This window comes from Acomys minous (genome assembly GCF_964271855.1).
Source record: "Acomys minous genome assembly, chromosome: 14".
Lineage (NCBI taxonomy): Eukaryota > Metazoa > Chordata > Mammalia > Rodentia > Muridae > Acomys > Acomys minous.
The window spans coordinates 52032150-52052209 of record NC_140496.1 but is presented as its reverse complement, the minus strand read 5'-3'; the positions used below and the strand labels follow the sequence as shown (position 1 = coordinate 52052209).

General features: G+C 51.4%; 1 protein-coding gene across 3 annotated transcripts in view; it reads left to right on the top strand.

The window, feature by feature from the left end:
- The window catches only part of TOM1 (target of myb1 membrane trafficking protein), a 38013-nt gene extending 25887 nt beyond the window's left edge, over window positions 1–12126 (top strand). For all 3 annotated transcript variants that reach the window (XM_084756336.1, XM_084756338.1, XM_084756337.1), the window contains 6 exons: window positions 151–244; window positions 1979–2099; window positions 6048–6123; window positions 9405–9464; window positions 10172–10211; window positions 10324–12126. In XM_084756336.1, the coding sequence (XP_084612462.1) occupies window positions 151–244; window positions 1979–2099; window positions 6048–6123; window positions 9405–9464; window positions 10172–10211; window positions 10324–10475 (543 nt within the window). In that variant the 3' untranslated portion in view covers window positions 10476–12126. The remainder of the gene's footprint in view (window positions 1–150; window positions 245–1978; window positions 2100–6047; window positions 6124–9404; window positions 9465–10171; window positions 10212–10323) is intronic.
- The last annotated feature ends 7934 nt before the right edge of the window (window positions 12127–20060 follow it).

The window sequence follows — 20060 nt, the reverse complement described above, 5'->3', positions numbered from 1 at the left end:
ACCTCAGGGCCTTCCCAGCCTCCTGGGGCACAGCTCATCTGGAGCCTGAGTGGAGGAGGAGAAACTCCCCAGCTCCCATTCTGAGATGTTGTGGCCTGGAAGCAGATCACTGCATCCAGAGAGGATCACCCAGGCCTCTTCCTTTGTCAGGCCTCCAGTGACGCTGCGCTAGCTGCTGACCTGATTGACATGGGTCCTGACCCCGCAGCCACAAGCAACCTCTCATCCCAACTGGCAGGAATGAGTAAGTGTACTGGGGCTACAGCCAAGGGTATGTTACAACATGTGGGTGGCCTCAAAGGTCTGGGGGTACCTTCCTGTATTCCCCAACAGCAGAACATTGGTCCACATCTTACTTTGCTGGGATCCTAAGCCAAATCTTGCTGCACGGTTGGGCAAACTTGTGAGAATGCCTTGGGAGCACAGAGCTCCTGATCCCCTTGGATTTCATAAATCCTGCTGTGCTCTGACCATCCCTCTGTACTTATTTCCCCCTCCCTCCCCCCATCTGAACAATTCAGACAGTCTGCTGCTCAGCCTCAGAAGGAATGGGTCCTTCTTCAAGGTTGGAAGGGTGGAGTCAGAGGCTGCCAGGAAGAAGCTTCCATCAGGGCAGGGCCAGAAGGCACTCTGTTCCGGTGATAGTGGGGGTGGGGGTGGGCGGGGCTGGGGAGGGGTGGAACCTGGGACCCTGCACATTCTAAACAAGTGTTCTGCCTCTGAATTATACTCTGAGATTGCTTTTTTGTTTGTTCGTTGGTTGGTTGGTTGGGGGGGGGGCTGTTGTTGTTTTTTGAAGACAGGGTTTCTCTGTGTAGCCTTGACTTTTCCTGGACTCACTTTGTAGACCAGGCTGACCTCGAACTCACATCTCTCTGCCTGCCTCTGCCTCCTGATCACTGGGAATAAAGGCATACACCACCACACCTGGCTGCCATCTTGCTTTCTTTTGGTGCTTTGTTTTGAGAATTAGATAGTTCAAGGTTTATTTGATTTGGGTGGCTTTTGATCCAGGTTTTTGCTAAGTACTTAGTAGCCTGATTAGTTTGCCTCGAACTTTCTCCATCTTCCTGTCTCAGTCTCCTGAATGCTGAGATTACAGGTGGGTGCACCTGGCTGTGTTCCTGATAAACATTAGCAGTCATCGTACTGGTCTTTTTGTTGTTACTGGGTTTTGTTTTGTTTTCCTTTTGGTGTTGTGTTTTGTACAGTGCTAGGGATTGACCTTAAGGCCTCAAGTATAGTAATTAAGTGTTTTACCACTGAGCTATATCCTGACCCTTTAATTTTGAGACATGGCCTCACAAAGTTCCCCAAGCTGTCCTTGAATGTGCTTGGTAACCCAGGTTAGCCTCAGTCTCCCCTGGAGACCATCAAGCCTGCTTGTGATTGGGATTAATGTTCTTGACTGCCTGCTCCATGCCAAGCCCCAGGAAGCCATTCACCTCCCACCTAGAGTACCTGACAATACAGTTATGAAAAGTCAGGTCTGACCCCCGTCCTACTGGCCAGCCTCTTCCTTTAGCTCTGTGATTTTCAACTTTCCTAATGCTGTGACCCTTTAATATAGCTCCTCATGCTGTGGTGACTCCCAGCCATAACATTATTTTCTTTGCTACTTCATAACTATAGTTTTGCTACTGCTAGGAATCGTAATATAAAATATCTGATATGCGACCCCCTGTGAAAGGCTCATTTGACCTCCAAAGGGGTCTTGACCCATGGTTGAAAACTGCTGCTCTAGCAGGTGTCACAGGCAGCATTTTTCTTCCCCACAGGGGGAGGAGGTGATGTGGTCCCACCTTAGAAATGAGCACACATAACAGAAAGAAAGAAAGTGCTTCCTACTGCCCCACAGGCAGCTTCCCATCCAAGTCCCACTACCTAACCCCTGATGCTCTTCTAGCAGACAGCCCTAGACCTAAGTGGGACATGGGACAGCAGGTGGCTTTCTCACCTGGCCTTTCTTTCTCTGCAGACCTTGGCTCCAGCAGTGTGAGAGCTGGCCTGCAGTCTCTGGAGACCTCAGGTCACCTAGAAGATGACTTTGACATGTTTGCTCTGACTCGGGGCAGCTCGCTGGCCGACCAACGGAAAGGGTAAGTTACCTATTCCATCCTGCTCTCCTGCAGACAAAAGCGTCCTTGGGATCCTGAATCTGGATTGGAGGTGGGCAGAAAAAAAGACACAGAGTCCCTAAGTTTAGTCCAGCATGGCCTGGGCCAAGAAGGGATGGCAGGGAAGGGATGCCAACATCTCATCAGACCAAGGCTCTGAGAAGCTGGCTGTAAGCCACAGGATAAGCAGCTTGCATTTGACAGCACCAGGTTGGGAGCTTCTGGCTATGGGACAACAGTCAAGACCCGGAAGTCACAAAGGCTTTCTTAGGGCCTTCCCTGCCTCTGGGGGCCTGACACTGGCTACACAGTATATTGTGTCTGGTTTGCCCACCTTCTTATGTACTGTGCAGCCAGTGTCAGGCTCCCAGGGGCAAGGAAGGCCCTAAGAAAGCCTTACTGACTTCCGGGTTTTGACTGTTGTCCCATAGCCACCCTTCATCACAGAGGAGACTCTGGCTCCCTTCCCTGTGAGCTGCCCATTTTCAGAGAGACACTGTCATCAGTCAGCACATTTCCAAGGGCCACTCCCTGCTCTGGCTTATCTCATACTGGCTCCACATGAGCTGCTGCTGCTGCTGCTTCTTCTTCTTCTTCTTCTTCTTCTTCTTCTTCTTCTTCTTCTTCTTCTTCTTCTTCTTCTTCTTTTTATTTAAGTAATTTATTCAGATTACATCTCAGTTGTTATCACCTCACTTGTTTCTTCCCATTACCCCCTCCCTCCCTCTTTCATCCTATTCCCCGCCCCTAGGTCTATGACAGAAGGGGACCTTCTCCCCCACCATATGGTCACAGCCTATCAAGTCTCATCCTGGTAACCTGCTTACCCTTCTTCTGAGTGCCATCAGACTTCCCCACCAAGGGGAAGTGGTCAAATAGGAGGCACCAGAATTCATGTCAGAGTCAGTCCCTGGTCTCCACACAGCTGTGGAGAATGTGCTGTCCATCGGCTAGATCTGGATAGGGGTTCTAGGTTTACTGCATGTATTGTCCTTAGTTGGTACAGTTGTTTGAGCAGACACTCCTGGGTCCAGATCCTCTGGCCTTGATGATCTCCTTGTGGGTTTCTAGGATCCTCTGGATCCTTCTGTTGCCCCATTCTCCCATACCTCCCTCACCTGGAGTACCAGTAGGAAGTCCCAGCATCTATCCCAATCTCCTGCTAAGTGAAGATTTTCAGGGTCCACATATGCTTCTTAAAGGAAATAACTTAGCTAGTATTTTCTTTATCCCTTTGCTTATGAACCATTGGCTAAGCTGTGGGCACCTAAGGTTCTTATAGCCAAGGAAAGTTGTAGATTAAAGAAGCTGCCCACTTGGTCACACTTGGCTCCTTAGTAGCTGTTCTGTCTTTGTCATTGGACAGCAGACATTGGCCAGAGAGGATTCCCTGGTCACACTGCAGATCCAAGTACAATCTGACAGTCTACCACCAACCGGGTCCGCACTGAGCTGTAAACCAGGTTTGTCCTCTTCCTAAGCAGTCTGTACTCCAAGCCCAAAGGTCCTGTGACTAGCAGCTTATAATAGCCCTGCAGTTAAGGATGCTGCTGGGCTGTTATGCTGATGAAAAGCTAATGAATCTATTGAGACCTGCACTCGGGAGGGCAGCCTTTCCACACAGGCCCCAGTGTACAAAACAACTAGGCACACTGGAGAGTGCCTAATGTTGAAGTGGTCTGCCAGCCTGGCTGGGGTGCACTGTTAAACAGGGAACGCACACATGCAGCCTGCCCTTCAGGGCATGCAGTCTTCATGTAGTAGTGTGCATGGCCGTTGTTGTGTGGAGGGAGCTCAAGGCCAGACAGGTTTAGGGATCATTTCTGATTCTAGGAACAGGATATACAGAAGCTCAGAGGCAAGGTGGAAGAGCTGAGCTCTGGCCCTTCACAGGGCACATGTGTGAGGAAGGGAGCAAATGCTGAGAAATCACACAGAAGTTCTTCCTGACGTTGGCTCTAGGGGCCAGGGGAAGGGTTCCCAAGCGGATTTGCCTATCTGACTCTCCCTTTGGCTGGCATAGCCATCCTGCACCCTCTTAGGCCTTTGGTTTTCCTGCAGCCCTCACTATGCATTGGTCCCCACCCTACAGAATGCACCCACAGAGGCAGGGCTGGGCCTTAGCTCTGAGGCCCTTCCTTTGTTCTCCTGCCTGGCTAGCCCACCTTTGTTCTGTGATGGACCCTCCCATTCTGGTCACCTGGATGACCTTTCTGCCTAGATAGTTTCCTTGCCCTTCCAGCCTCCTCATCCCATGCCAGCCTGCAGCTGGCCCTGCTGGGCCTCACAGGAAAGCCAGCTTCTCGTCAACACCCCTATTTCCATTCCAACTGCTCCGCATCAATACCTCAGCCTCTCCTGACCAGGCCCTTCCTCTTGGGGTGTAATGAAAGCATCCAGGGTCAGGATGCTCCCCCTTCCTATCCTCCCTGCTATCCCTAGGAGCCAGCTGTCCTCCCTCAGTGCTGTCTGCACAGCAGCCTCCTCAGAAGCCTTAAACAGGTGTTGTCCCAAGTGCCCTCAGACCCAGCCCTGCCCAGCAACCAAGGACTGTCTGGGTAGACTCTCTTCTTCCTACTCAGGTATGGGATGGCCATCCCCTAGCCCAGGGTCTGCAGCCTATAAAGGTCGTGTTGGGCTTTCCAGAGGAACACAGTAGGCCTTTCAGATGACACTTGTAGACTGAGAGCAGGGATGTGATGAGCAGGAGGAATTAGGAAAACAGGTGTAGTCTCCGGCATGCCTTCTTGCCAGCTGTCCTGGCTCAGACTTAGCTAAAGATGCTGAGCCCCACTGTGGCTCCAAGGCGGCTCTAGCACAGCCCTGCAGATATCACCAGCCTGTTGTGTATGTGACCAGGAGCTGTGTGGCCAAGGGAAATGAACCAGCCAGTGCTGTCCCTATAAGTGGGCCTCCTGGGAAGGGAGTGACAGCAGTGTCCCTGGAATAGCTGCCTTGGAGTTGGAGCTTTTATTCAAAGAGCTTCCTAATGACAGCCCACACTGCTCCCAGAGAAGGACATCAGCACTGCACAAGTTGAGTGTGACAAGGCCCCCATTCCTAAAGAACTTGGCTTTAGCAGAGTAACAGCCCCCATCCCCGGAAAGGAACTCCTCTCCCGACTCTTGACAGTGCCTGTCTTCCCCTTGAGACAGGAGCCCTATGGCTGCCTTTGACACCTCCAGGCTCAGCTGTTTAGGACTGAGGTCTGGCCTCCTCTCTGCTGGCCATTAGAACAATGGGCTCCTCTCCAACATCAGTCCTCCCTCCCCCAAGACATCACCACTGCAGCAGCAGGCAGAAATATCCAGCCTCTCTCTCACTCCCCTGAGGCTGTACTGAGACACACCACACACTCTTTCCCTGTCCTCACCTGCCAAGAGCCAGGAACCAGCCCCTCCTCTCCCAGCCCTAGCCTTCCACCTGCATGGCTAGGTGGCCTCCTTTAGGGACATATGAAAAAGCTGTGACCAGTCCACCAGAGAGGCAAGCCAGTGTCAGATGGGCCCTCGCAGCTTGCACACTCATTTTGGCAGTACAAGGGACTCTATTCAAATGCTTCCTTATACAGAAACACAGCTGATGAAATTCAGATGGGAATTACACAAAACGGAAATTATAAAAATTGTCCACGAACATGGGGTCAGATCCATCTCCCGGTCCCTCAACTTGGCCCAGCGTGCTCACAGCCATGTGTGATGTTGTTCCTGGTCTTTGGTCACACGCTGTCCCTGGATCTTCATGCTTTGTTAATGCATGTCATTATGTGGTACATATCTGAGCATAATCCCCAACAGCAGAAAGTGGAGCCTCTTCTTCCTGCCCCAGGCCAACCCAAGTCTGGCTCACCCAACCCCCTCAGTTCTCACATTGCCTGTCAGGCCTGGTGTTGCCAGGCAGCATCTGATGTCATGCTGTTCTGTATTTCAGGGTCAAGTATGAAGCCCCCCAAACCACAGATGGCCTGGCTGGGGCCCTGGATGCCCGGCAGCAGAACACCGGAGCGGTAAGCAGAGAGCCCCTGTTCTACCCAGAACCTTGCAGGAAGAGGGGACTATGAGCCCACCATGAGCCCAGCACTGGCTTAGCATAGCTCTTTCCCACTTAGCTCCGTTGGCCTTTTGTGGCTAATGTGATCATTCCCAGTTAAGACCCTAGGCACTCACCCAGCAGAGATTCAGACACAATCCTGCTTCAGAACTGGTGTCCATTGTGGGCCTGGGTTCACATCGCACTTCATGCAGATTAGCCTGCTAGCCCTCAGTTTCATCTTTACCCGGAACTTCTAGCAGTAGAAGTACTGTGAGAGGGCAGGACTCTGTCGCTGCTCTCTATCACTGCCTCTCCAGACACCTTTCACTAACAGGAGCATGGGTAGAAGGGAGTAAAATGAGACCCTACGACAACAGAATTCCTAAGCATTAGCTGGGTGTGATGGTGCACGCCTTTAATCCCAGAACTCAGGGAGGCAGAGGCAGGCGGATCTCTGTGAGTTCGAAGCCTGGTCTACAGATGAGTCCAAGAAAGCCAAGGCTACACAGAGAAACCCTGTCTCAAAAAACAAAACAAAACAGAACAAAAATCCTAGGCATTAGCTAAAGTCCAGTTAATTCCTTGACTGTGTGTTGAGTGGCAGCCACATGCCCAGAACTAAGCACACTGTGACCACCCTCCTCAGTGGCAAGACCTCCAAGCATACTCTATAGTGAGCCCAGCCCCTCGGGGGAGATAGCTAGAAAGAGCACACCCCACTCAGGAGCTGGAGGAGGGCAAGGAGGTCGCAGAGGAGGTAAAGGAGTGTGGCAGATGGACCCTGAGGCCAAGTAGGCCAGAGAAGTGGAAGAAGAGATCTAAGAGGTGGCTAGGACCGTGGACATTGACCTAGCTGAGGTAGAAGCCATTTGAAAGCCTTGAGCACAGAGGAACCTCACTCGACTTCCAGAAGGAAGCCAGAGCTGCATTAGGGGCTGCTCCCAGGAACTCTGCACCTGCACTCCTGGGCCTGAGCCCTTTGCTTGGGGTCCCTTTCAGAGCAGAGCAGGCGCAGAACACTAGGGCGGGCAGGCTTCGTGGAGTCCCAGGGCCTCTATTAGGTACTTCAGAACACACCTGTGCCAGGGCTTGGTACCTCTGCACTCTTTTGAGCCATCACTTTTTTTGTTTGTTTGTTTTGTTTTATTTAGATTTTTGTTTATATACGAGTGCTCTATCTGCATGTAAACCTGCACACCAGAAGAGAGCACCAGATCTCATTATAGATGGTTGCGAGCCACCATGTAGTTGCTGGGAATTGAACTCAGGACCTCCAAAAGAGCAGCCAGTGCTCTTAACCTCTGAACCCTCTCTCCAAACCCAAGCTGTCATTTCTTGAGCCTGTGCTCTGTGCTTGGCCCGGTGCTAAGCCCTCGTGTTCCCCTCGTGGGAGTTGCCAGGACAAATGGCAACCAAGAGGATGGCCAGTGTTGGGGTCCCAGGTTCCACAGCACCTCACGGTAGCCCCCAATGAGAAAGGCACACACAGCTGCACTCACTGGCAAGCAGGGCCATGCACTTACCTACTACCCTCTATTTGGGCAGCCACCTGTTGGGTATGATTTTTTTAAAAGATTTATTTATTATGTATATAGTGCACATTAGATCACATTATAGATGGTTGTGAGCCACCATGTGGTTGCTGGGAATTGAACACAGGACCTCTGGAAGAGCAGTCAGTGCTCTTACAGCTAAGCCATCTCTCCAGCCAATGAATATGATTTTTCCTTTCTTTCTTTCTTTCTTTCTTTCTTTCTTTCTTTCTTCCCTTCTTTCTTTTCTTTTCGAGACAGGGCTTCTCTGTGTAGCCTTGGCTGTCCTGGACTCACTTTGTAGACCAGGTTGGCCTCGAACTCACAGTGATCTGCCTGCCTCTGCCTCCTGAGTGTTGGGATTAAAGGCGTGCGCCACCACACCCAGCTCCTGGGGTATGATTTTTGAAGATCAAGCCAGAACTCATTTCAAAGGGCTTAAGTCTGGCTACAGGCAAAGCCACATAACCTACTGTCTACCTGGATGTGATTGCAAGATCAATATCCGAACTGGAGCTGGTGGGCGGTGCCTTTGTCCAAGGCTCAGCAGAACTCACACCTCGTGAGGTGTACACCAAGGGCCGTGTTCTCTTCCTTCGCTCCCTGGTGCAGCAGTGGGCTAGGCCTGCACTGGTCTGTGTAGAACGGACGAGGTCAATGCATCATGGGCAGGAGCTTCCTCTTTTGCTGTTGGTAGTTACGAAGCCAGTGGACAAAGCAGCCTTTCTGAAACCTGGGTGCCCCTCAGAAGCCCTTGGCAGTCCCCAAGCTGGCTGACAGCTGCTGCTCTACAGCTTAGAGTGCCAGGGCCACCCTTCAGAGACCCATGGGAATGTTGAGGAGGGTTTCATTTTATTTTTTGTTTTGTTTTGTTGGCTCTCCACATTGCCCCAGCCTGGCAGCTCTGTGCTCCTACCAAGGTTCTCCCATAGTGAGGCACCCTGGGTAGCTTAGGTGATAAGCTGGGATGCTGAACTGGTTTGGACAGAGACTCCAGCTCTCCTCCCTCTGTTCAAAAGCTGCCAAACAGAAACTTAAGCATCCCCAGCCTTCCTCCCTGCAGGCTCTCTGCTGGCCTTGCCTCTGCCTGGCAGCACTCTGGATGGCCGTCATGCTGTCATGTGAGGAAAAGTCAAGAACATTATGTAAGATGCCAGGAGTCACTCTGAGGGCTGGAGCACATGTCTGTCTGTGCTCACGACCTCTGACAGATGACACTGTGGACACTTACAGAGGAAGTCCAGAGTCAGTTGTTCCCACCTAGAAAGCTGCCCTTGGGACCATGAGCACTGGTCTTCTGGAGCACTCAGCACTTCCCTCCTCTTGGATCCTACTGTTCCTGCTTCTGCCATTAACTGAGTCTGCCGAGGTGCCAGGAGACAAGAGTCTCCCTGGCTTTGCTCTGAGTACCTGTGACCAGGCTTGTCCTTGTCCTGGTCTAAGACATAAAACCCCTTTCGTTGGAGCACCGTTCTGTGTAGGGAGCAGCTCCCTTGCCCTGCTCCAGTGCTGGGAGCACATTCCCGGCTTATTCTGCGTCTGAATTCCTTCGCCCACAGCTGGCACCACTGGCAGAGTGGTCCTAGGCAGCTGGAAGAGGTAATCCCAGGATCTATACCCCAGCTCAGGTCAGAGTGTTTGAGTGACTTTCAAGAACCATTCAACTTCCTTCTTGGCATCCAGACCACTGCTCATACCTACCTCACTGCTACCTTCCTTCCAGATCCCAGCCACGCAGGCCCGCATCATGGAGGATATTGAGCAGTGGCTGTCCACAGATGTGGTAAGTTGTGGCTCACCCTTGCCTACCCTCTTTGGGGAGCCTGGTGAATGACTGATGAAGAGAGGCAAGCATTAATGTCTTCATCACATGCATGCCTGGTGTTTGAAAAGGTCAAAAGAGAGCGTCAGATCCCTTGGAACTAGAGTTACAGTTGGTTGTAAACTGTCCTACGGGGGCAGAGTCTGGATCCTCTACAAAAGCAACCAGTGCTCTTAACCACTGAGCATATCGCCAGCCCTAATTTTATGTTTTGTGTGTGAGTATGTGTATGCACACACATGTGTGTGTGTATGTGCATTGCACATACATGCACACACACAGGTGCTGTACCCACGGAGGCCAAAAGAGAACACTGGGTCCCCTGAACCTGGTGTTACAGGCTGTTACGAGTCACCTGACATGTGTGCTAGGAACTGAGCTCAGGTCTTCTGTCAGAATGGTATGAGCTGTTAACCACTAGGCCATCTCTTTAACCCCAGCCTCCTTGTTTCAAAGGAGAAAAGAGTCATGGCTCAGAGAAATTAGAATACCTGGGCACTGAAGCTCAGGAGGGGGTGAACCAAGGCCTATGTCCTGGTACCAGGGTCCTCTTAAGCACAAAACCAACACTGGTCGGGTCCCAAGGACCCTTGCCTACCCCACCATGTGGCCAGCGGTGCATGCTCCCAGCTGTAATAACCTCGGTCTCCTTCCCTCTGCATTCTCAGGGGAACAGTGCTGAGGAGCCCTCTGGTGTCACCAGTGAAGGTAACAGTCCACCCCATTTTCCTAATCCTCCCCTGAAAGTAAAATCCTGTCCTGTCCCCATCCCCACCTCTCCACCCCCACTCTTGCCTACAAGCCTACTCTTTCCCACTAGAATTTGATAAATTCCTGGAAGAACGAGCCAAAGCTGCCGATCGACTGCCTAACCTGGCCAGCCCTTCAGCCGAGGGCCCCCCGAGGCCTTCTGGCACAGCCCCTCGGAGGAAGACCCAGGAGAAGGATGATGACATGCTGTTTGCCTTATGAATGCAGGGCCCAGCATCCTGCAGCCCAGGGCCTGGTACTCTCATGTCCACTGGGGCCCCTCCCTCCCTTGATGTTAAAGCTGCTTGGGGGTGTTTTGTTACCCCGCTTCTCTCCTCCTGGAGCCTGGGCAGCAGTGGGATGAACTGGGGGACAGGTCAGCCCTGCACTGGGATCTGACTCGTCCTGCCTCCTTCTCCATCCTGCTTTCTATTATGACTTTGCTGAGACCTGGGCCCCCAGACAAGCTGACCTGGTGTGACCTGATTGACCTGGTGTGAGGCTGCTTTCATCAAATTCCCCTGGTTCCCACAGAGAAGCCCACAGGAGCCCTCTGAAATCTACACTACCAGTCTAGGCAACAGAGGAGACATTACCACAGCCTCGCCCATCCCCTGCCCCTGCAGAATAGGGCCTGAAGAAAGCTTTGGCTGACTCTCAGGTGGCTATGTTGGCCCCTGCTGTGCTGTCAACTGACTAGGTACGAAGCTGCATCCAGTGAGGAAAGACCTCACCAGCCCAGGTGTCAAGATGAGACCTCTGGGATTCTAGGTACCCAGAGCCCCCCAGTTCCTCCACTGCCTTTTCCGCACCCTTGCTCTGTTTCTCCAGCAGGGCTCCACCTACCTGGGACTCACCTGTCGATTAGTCCTCAGGTACAGGGAGAGGTGCCTTTTATATCCTCAAATAAAGTAGAAAACCACCTGCCAGTGTGATCTGCTCTGGCAGGAAGTAATGTGACCTCGAGGGGGACAGGGCCTGCTTTAAGCTAGAGCCCCTCTGAGAGGTGGCATTTAGAGACCATTCAGCACCCCTGCGTCACTACACAATCCCAGCCTCTGCTCTGCACAGCGGAGCCACCTGCCTGTGTGGGTTCCTGCACACACCACTCACCCTAGTAGTGGTGGACAGTGTTAGCATGTCTGGGCAGCAGGCCACAGGGAGGGTGCTGGTGCCTGCCATGGCCCAGGTACTCTGCATTGTCTGCACTGCATGCTGGTGACTAGAACTCATGGCTGCCTTGGCACACAGCCACTGTGTGCCATATAAATTGCGTATGAGTACCCAGACGTCCCTGGTTCTACATAAACCATCAAGAGGCCTTGTTCTTAGCTATAGGCACCTGCTGGCCCAGCCCTCTAGAGATAGCTGGGTAAAGGAAGCAGATTAGGGACAGCCTACATGGGCCCAGGCTAGTCTATCTTCAGGCAGGAGGAGGGCTGAGTGCATGTCCAGGCCAAGCCCAGCCACCCCTGGCCTGGCCCACAGCATTTATGACATAGGCACACTTTAGCAAGTCAGGGAGGAAGAGGACACCAGCCCACTCCGCTACCTGCCTCCTTCATTCTCTCCATATCTGAGGCCCGTTAGGGAAACTGGCTTTGTAATGATCAAAGGCAACGCTGCTGCTTTCCTGTGTACGCTAGAAAGGAAGCCTAGGGAAGTTTCCACAGACCACTCCAGAAGCCTACAGCATACCCAAAGCTACACTACCAGCTTGTGTATTACCAGGGTTCATTGTTTTCTGAGTAATAGCTGTAGGGCAGACGTGGTGCCTCAGTGCAGGGGATACATATGGGGATGTGACAAATCTGCCTGTCTGCCTGGGGACTTGTAGAAGGGAAGGGGCAATAAAGATGAGATCTGAAGCCAGGCTTGGTGGTGCATGCCATTAATCCCAGCACTCGGAGGCAGAGGCAGGCAGATTGAAGTGAGTTCAAGGCCAGCCTGGTCTACAAAGTGAGTCCAGGACAGCCAAGGCTACACTGAGAAACCCTGTCTCAAAAAAACAACAAAAACAAAACAAAAATAAAGGGGCTGCTGGGCTAACGATGGTCAGTTCCCAGACTACCACCAAGACAGGGAAGTCTCCGGGTGGTCAGTTGACAGCAGCATGGCTTGGAGCACTGCTGCTTCCTCAGTTCAGCGCAGCTCAGCCAGCAGCGTTGCTTCCCTGCTCCCAGGATGCAGCCATGCAGGACAACTGCTGGAGACCAAGAAAGCAGCACCAGTCCCTCCTCTCCGACTTGGATGCCCTTTGAAACGATGGCCACAACTGACTGCATCCCAGAAATGGGAATGAAGCAGAAGATGATCATGAGTCTAGTTCTGCCCAGGCAGGCACTTCCTGAAGCCCTCCAGTAGCTGAAAGGCTGTTCTGCTCTGACTTGTGTGGGCTTGGTTTCAAGACAGTGGCTCACTGTGACCACAAGGTGGCGACATTGTTGCATGCACGGGAGCTCTCTTCCCCCTCCCTTCCCTGCGCACCTGCACACATGCTCCCCCCACGTGTGTGTGTGTGTGTGTGTGTGTGTGTGTGTGTGTGTGTGTGTGTGTGTGTCCTCCCCCCGCACCTCCATGTGCACGAGCACACATGTACATGTATACACACATAATTCTCCCTATGCGCACTCACTTCTCTGACTGGTGGAGCAAGGAGTGGGAGTCTGAAGGAGCTGGAGTCCTCCTTTCAAAACCCAGCTGAGGGCTTGATTTCCAGAAGCTTTAGCTCTTAAACCCCGACTCTTGGGCTGTAGAGAAGACACAACAGACTGTGAGGCCATCTCCCAATGCTCCTGATAGAGCCTGGTGTGCACACTAGTGTCTCCTCTGTCCAAGGGTCCAGCTGCAGCTGCTTCCACATGCAGGACATCAGGAGGGCACCATGGCACCCAGCACAGGCCAGCACAGCCCTCAGACCCCAGCGTCTCTTGCTGCTCCCTTCTTTAGTAATGAGGAGCAGTCCCACTGTACGATGGTTGGGGTGAGTGGGTTGGTTTGTTTGATTTGGTTTTTGTTGTTTTTTTTTTTCAAGGCAAGGTTTCTCTGTGTAGTCTTGACTGTCCTGAATGTTTTGTAGAACAGGCTGGCCTCCAACTCACAGAGATCCGCCTGCCTCTGCCTTCCTAGTGCTGAGATTAAAGGCGTGCGCCACCATGCCTGGCCCTTGTTTGTTGTTTTTGAAACAGGATTTCTCTGTGTAGCCCTGGTTGGCCTGGAACTGACCCTGTAGTCCTGGCTGGCCTCGACCTTACGAGATCTGCCTGCCTCTGCCTTCTGAATGCTGCGATTAAAAGTGTGTGCCACCACCACCTCAGCTTGGTTTTGGTTTTTTGTTTGTGTTTGTTTGTTTGGTTGGTTGGTTGGTTTGGTTTTGGTTTTTTTGGGGGAGGAGGTTGGTTGGCTGTTTTTTTCCGAAACAAGGTTTCTCTATATAGCCTTGGCTGTCCTGGACTTTGTAGACCAGGCTGGCCTCGAACTCACATTGATCTGCCTGCCTCTACCTCCCAAGTGCGCACACACACACACACACACACACACACACACGCCACCCCTCCTGCGGTCTCAGGCATCATCCCCAGGCCTAGCTGGTCCACTCTGCTGCTGCTTCCTCAGCCCTGTCTCAGTCCTCCAGGCCATCCTCCACTGGGCCCCAAGGCCTGTTTAAACACCAGTCTTCCCACGCTCGAACCCACGCTGGACCCACAATCTCATCACTATCAGTGGCAATCTTTCCACTCATCTCACAGCTTTTGGATAGGCAGATGGAAGAGGGGACATCCACATCCTATTGTCTGGGCAAATTCCACATCCAGGCACCTCTGGGATTTGTCCCTGGGAAACGCCTCCCCACCTCCAGCATCAGAAAGCTCCACAGAGATCCTTGGTCCATGCGATTCCCCTGCATGGTTCCCCAGCAAAGGGCCACAGCTGGCTGAACAACACACATTCACTCACACTGGAAACTGCAAAGTCTAGGATCCAGATGTGGCAGAGGTGTTCTCCCTGGTTTGCAGATGGCCTTTTCCGCCTGTGTTGTCACAACAAAGGCCCGTGTGTTGTCCTGATTTCCTCCTCTTAGAAAGACATCAGCACTCAGGAGGCAGAGGCAGGTAGATTGCTGTGAGTTCAAGGTCAGCCTGGTCTACAAAGTGAGTCCAGGACAGCCAAGGCTACACAGAGAAACCCTGTCTCAAAAAAACAACAACAAAGACATCAGTTACATTGGATTAGCCCCTTATCCAATGACCACACTGCACCTCAGTCACCTCCAAACAGTCAGTCACACAGAGGCCTTCAGAACTTCAGCATGTGCATTCGGAAGGACATACCCTGCCCATGGCTGTCACACATTTCTCCCACTGTACAGAGCACTCCTGCCCTCATGGAGATTGGAGGTGACTAGCCTAGCTCCAGAGCCGTGGGAACCCAGGAGCCAGCCATGAGGCTAGAGCAGAACACGAGCAGGAGACAGAAAGGGCGGGGTCCAGGGAGTGTGTCTGGGGCTTCCACCTGCTCGCTAGGACTGCCTACCCATTTAAGAGTGGCACCAGCACTCGGCAAGCAGGCTTCACTGCCACGCATCTGGAGCCCGTCCTCCCCTTCCTCGCTTAGCCAGTCCTCACTCTGCCACTACCAGAGGCCAGCCTGCATTCCAGTCCCCACAGCTGCATGTGGCTAAGGACAATGTTCAGTTCCCCACACCCACATGGTAGTTTGTAACTATCTCTGGCTCCAGTTCCACGGAATGTGGAGCAAGCTTTGGGCCTCTGCGGGTACCAGAGAGGTACACAGACATATATGCAAACAAAACAAATACACAAATACGTATCAGAATACTTTTTTAAGAAGATTAACATATGAGAAAAAAAAAAGCAGGTGACAAGGTCTGGAAACATTTTCCCGCCTAAGCTTCATACAAGGAGTGGAGCATGCTCAGGCCTGTGCTCTGCGGAATCCTGAAGGTTAAAGGTGTGCATCACCATGCCTGAATGTTAGTCTTTTTTTTTTTTAAGATTTATTTATTTATTATTATGTATACAGTGCTCTGCTTGCATGTACTCCTGTAAGCCAGAAGAGGGCACCATACCATATTACAGATGGTTATGAGCCACCATGTGGTTGCTGGGAATTGAACTCAGGACATTTGGAAGAGCAGGTGGTGCTCTTAACCACTGAGCCATCTCTCCAGCCCCCAGTCTTGTCTTTTTTTCATTTCTTTCTTTGTTAAGAATGATTTATTAGCTGGGTAGTGGTGGCACACGCCTTTAATCCCAGCACTTGGGAGGCAGAGGCATGTGGATCGCTGTGAATTTGAGGCCACCCTATCTTGAAAAAAAAAAAAAGCAAAGCCTAGACACTGGGCACTGCCCTCTCTGGGATAGAGCCCTCCATGCTGCCAGGATGCTCTTTTTTTTTTTTTTTTAATACTTTTTATTTAGTTTTAATTTATGTGCATTGGTGTGAGGGTGTCAGATCTTGGAATTACAGACAGTTGTGAGCTGCCATGTGAGTGCTGGGAATTGAACCCGGGTCCTTTGGAAGAGCAGGTAGTGCTCTTAACCACTGAGCCATCTCTCCAGCCCCAACTGCCAGGATGCTCTTAAAAAATACTTTTATTGGTACATATTTTAATTTTAAAATATTGTGTATGTGTTATGTGCATGTGAGCATAGTGCATGTTTGAAGAGGGCACTGAATTCCCTGGAGCTGGAGTTACAGGTCATTGTGAGCCACGTGACGTGGGGTTTGGGTACTGGGAACCAAACTGTCCTCTGGGAGCATAGGGTGACTTCTTATAATGGCTGAGCTGTCTCTTCAACCCCCTACCCCATGTAAATCTGACCATGTTTGTTTGTTTGTTGCTTGGTTTGGTTTGGCTTTTCAAGACAGGATTTTTCTGTGTAATAGCCCTTGGCTGTCCTGGAACTCTCTTTGTAGACTAGGCTGGCCTTGAACTCACAGAGATCTGCCTGCCTCTGCCTTCCAAGTGCTGGGATTAAAGGCGTGTGCCACCACATATTTTTTTTTCTTTAATTTTAAAATTATATTCATTTGTTTCTTCACTAGTGTGTATGTATGCATGCCTGCAAAAGGTGAGGACAGTTTTCAGCTCTTTCTGCTGTGTGGACCCCAGGGAACAAATTCAGGTTATCTCAACTCACCAAGCTTGGCAGGAGGAACTTTTAGGACTGAGCTATCTCACTGGCCTTGACAATGTTTTACAACAAATGGCATCCTCAAACCTCAACAAAATCAAATCTTTCACATAAGTTAAAGACTCACTTTCTGGCCCCAGTAACACCCAGAACAAAGGCAGTTTACACACACACACACACACACACACACACACACACACACACCCCTCAAAGTCCTGTGCCCTGACTCTAACAGCCTCTGTACAAGATGTTTGCTGTTCCCTGTAGAACATGCCCCTCCCACACTGTCTCATCTGTTCTTCAGTGTGTCACCTCCTCCAGACAAGTCATTTCTAACCTCCTGATCTGACCATTCAGCCATCATGGAATCCTCTGTTTACAATAGCAAGATGATGAATGGAAAGATCGTAAGATGCTTACTACACCTTAGATATGTGTGACTCATTCGTGGCTCTGTGCTACCATCCCTGTATTTATTGTCCACATGAAAACAAGCTGGATGTCCATTGTGGGGAAGAGGGAGTAGCAGTTGGGAGCAGAATCTGTCATATTATCAAGTACTTCACACTCTCGGGCTCACCCTCACATACAGGGGAGAAGGCTGTTGGACAGTTCTAGAAGGTGATGACATGATTAAGAGCAAAAATGGGCTCCCCACATTTGTCATGGACCTTGATTGGTCTGCTTAAACTTGGGGCTCTGGGAGACAGGGAGCCTGATTATTGTTCAGCTAGTTTTTTATGCAGGGAGCATGTTCTTGAGGTCAAAGCATGGCCCCCAAGAAGCACAAAACCCACCCTATGGAAAACCCATCTTCTCAGTAGCAACCAGAGATTGGCCTCCGCCTCAGCTTCCAGCTGGTGGAGAGTCACACAGTCATAGGCCACAGCAGTCTAGTTCTTACCGGCGGCCATGCCTCCACTGTCAGGACATGCACCATCTACCTGGGAACCATTTCTTCCAGCAACTCCCAACACTGCCCGCAAACTAAACCACAGAGGTCAATTAGTGCTATGTGTATTGATTGGAGTCCACAGGGCTCTGGCATGTGCACCTGCTCCTGTATATGCCCTTACATGTACATGTGTGCCTGTGGAAACCAGAAGTCAGTATCTAGTGTCTTACTCATTCACTCTATATTTTATTTTCCATGACAAGGCTTCACACCAAGCCTGTAGCTGGTCAATTGGGCTAAACTGGCTAGCCAGTGAGCTCCAGCCACCTTCTTAGCTCCAACTCCCCAGCTCTGGTTTTTAATAACATTTTGGTCTTAGGTTTATTTATTTGACTTTACATGTACAAGTGTTCTGCCTGCATGGATGTATGTAGATGTATCAGGTGCCCACAAGAGGCCAGAAAAAGGCATCAGAGCCTCTGGAACTGGGGTTACAGAAGGTTGTAAGGCACCATGTGGTTGCTGGGAATCAAACCCAGGGCCTCTGAAAGAACAACTGCTCTAGACCACCGAGCCACTTCTCTAGCCCGCCAGCCTTGGCTTTTACAAGAGTTTTGAGGAGCCAAAGCCAGATCCTCAAGTTTGCACAGCAAGCAATTTACTAAGCAAGCCACTCCGCTAGCTGGCTTTGTTTGTTTGTTTTTCAAGGCAAGGTTCCTCTGTGTAGCCTTGGCTAGCCTGGACTCACTTTGTAGACCAGGCTGGCCTCAAACTCACAGCGATCCGCCTACCTCTGCCTCCCAAATGCTGGGATTAAAGGGGTGCACCACAATTTTCAACAAACCTCTGAGTTTCCCAGTGTACAAGCTGTATGACTTCAAACAAACAGGCTACTTTCTATTTTTATTTGCTTGTTTGTTGTTCGAGTGTTTGGGACTGGGTCTCACTATGTAGCCTTGCCTGGTCTGGAATGCTCAGTTTAGACCAGGTGAGTCTGGACCCCACAGAAAGCTGCCTGCCCCTGCCCCTGCCCCTGCCCCTGCCCCTGCCCCTGCCCCTGCCCCTGCCCCTGCCCCTGCCCCTGCTGGGATTATAGGGTACGCTACTGGGCCGACAGAAGACTTTGAATGTGGCTCTGAAGAAGAGTGCTTGCCCGGCTTGCAGGTGGCAGAGGCAAGGCCCTGGGTTCCGGCCCCAGCACGGTGGGCAAATAGAGCTAGCTCAGTGAATGCCTGTCCTACCCTGTCATCTCCTCTGCTCACACTCCTGCCACCCAGGTTCACAGCCAAGAGCTTCAGACTGCCTCTGTTCCCTGTCCCCTGGACTGTCCTGCCCCGGCCACCCTCCTGTGTTGTGATCCCGTGTGATGGGCTCTGGGAATGTATCCAGGGGAGAATCACCTTCCTTGACCCATAGGCATAGGGACAACCTGGAGACAAGTGAGTGGTGCCTGGAAATTGATTGATAGAAACCCTAGGGCTCCTGTCCCCACGAAGGCCAGCTGGGCTGCTGACCTCCTGGGTGTTGGCCCTGGTGAACTGCCTGCCCTCCTGGATAACAACAGCACAGGATGATACAAGACCCAAGCTCTATTGGCCTCTAGGGAATGTCAGGTGACAGAGCAGCATATGCTAACAAAGAGGGGAGGGGGCAGGAGTTGTTATAACTGAGCCATCACCACCTCAGGACCCACAGCCCATGGTCTCAGCCAACTAGAGAACATAAGACACAGGCTGGCTGGTCCAGAGCCTCATACCACCAGCCAGGAGGATAGAGCTTTCTCTCTTCCTCCTCCTCTTCCCCTCTGGTTTTGTTTTTTGTTTGTTTGTTTGTTTTGGTTTTGGTTTTTCTTTTGGTTTTTCAAGACAGGGTCCTCTCTGGTTTTTGAGATGGGGTTTTTTTCCATGTAGCTCTGGCTGTCCTGGAACTCCCTCTGTAGACCAGGGTGGCCTCTGCCTCCCAAGTGCTAGGAATGTTTTTCCTTTTCTTTAGGCTGACATCTAACTTTGCAGAGTTGAAAATAACACTGGTTCGATGTTGCAGCCCTCCTGTTCTGAAGTGAGGGTCACTGTTTTCCGTAAGGCCACAGTCACTGTACACCAGCACCTGTCACTCACATAGCCTGCTCTTCCTGTGGGCTCCAGAATCCTAATCTAACATCTATGGACGGTGAGTTTGATGAGCAAGCAACTTCCCAAGGTCACGCAGATAGTATGTAACTCATTTGGTACCAGAAAGATCTAAGCACCCAACACCCATTCAAATCCTCCAAACATCTCCCAGGAGTATCTGCTGATGAGCATTAAGGTAGGCTCACCTGTGCAGGAAAGCAGCCGAGGCTACTAAGAAAGAGGAGGGGACAGCCCCAGGCCCCTCCAGCCACCAGGGTCCACCTTCGGAGTACAGTGATCAATGTTACATAGTCCCCACTTCTTACCACTATATCACATGGCATCACCCATACCATTTGGGATTGGTGCTGGCCCAGTTCTGCCCCCTGCTTTATGAGCCTGATGTCCAACCTGTAAGCATGGTGTTTATACAAGTCAGGGTAAGAAGAACCCCACCCCCACCAACTCCCAGCATGGCCCAAACTGTGGAAGCTGGGACAGGGAAAGGGACAGCAGCTGCCTGGTGAGGCTGAGGAAGAAAGAGGAAGTGCAGAGGAAGTGCAGAGAGGAAGAACGATGACACAGCACTGGAGGGGGACACAGAAAAGTGTATAGTTTGCTTTTTGAACACTCTTGTATCTGT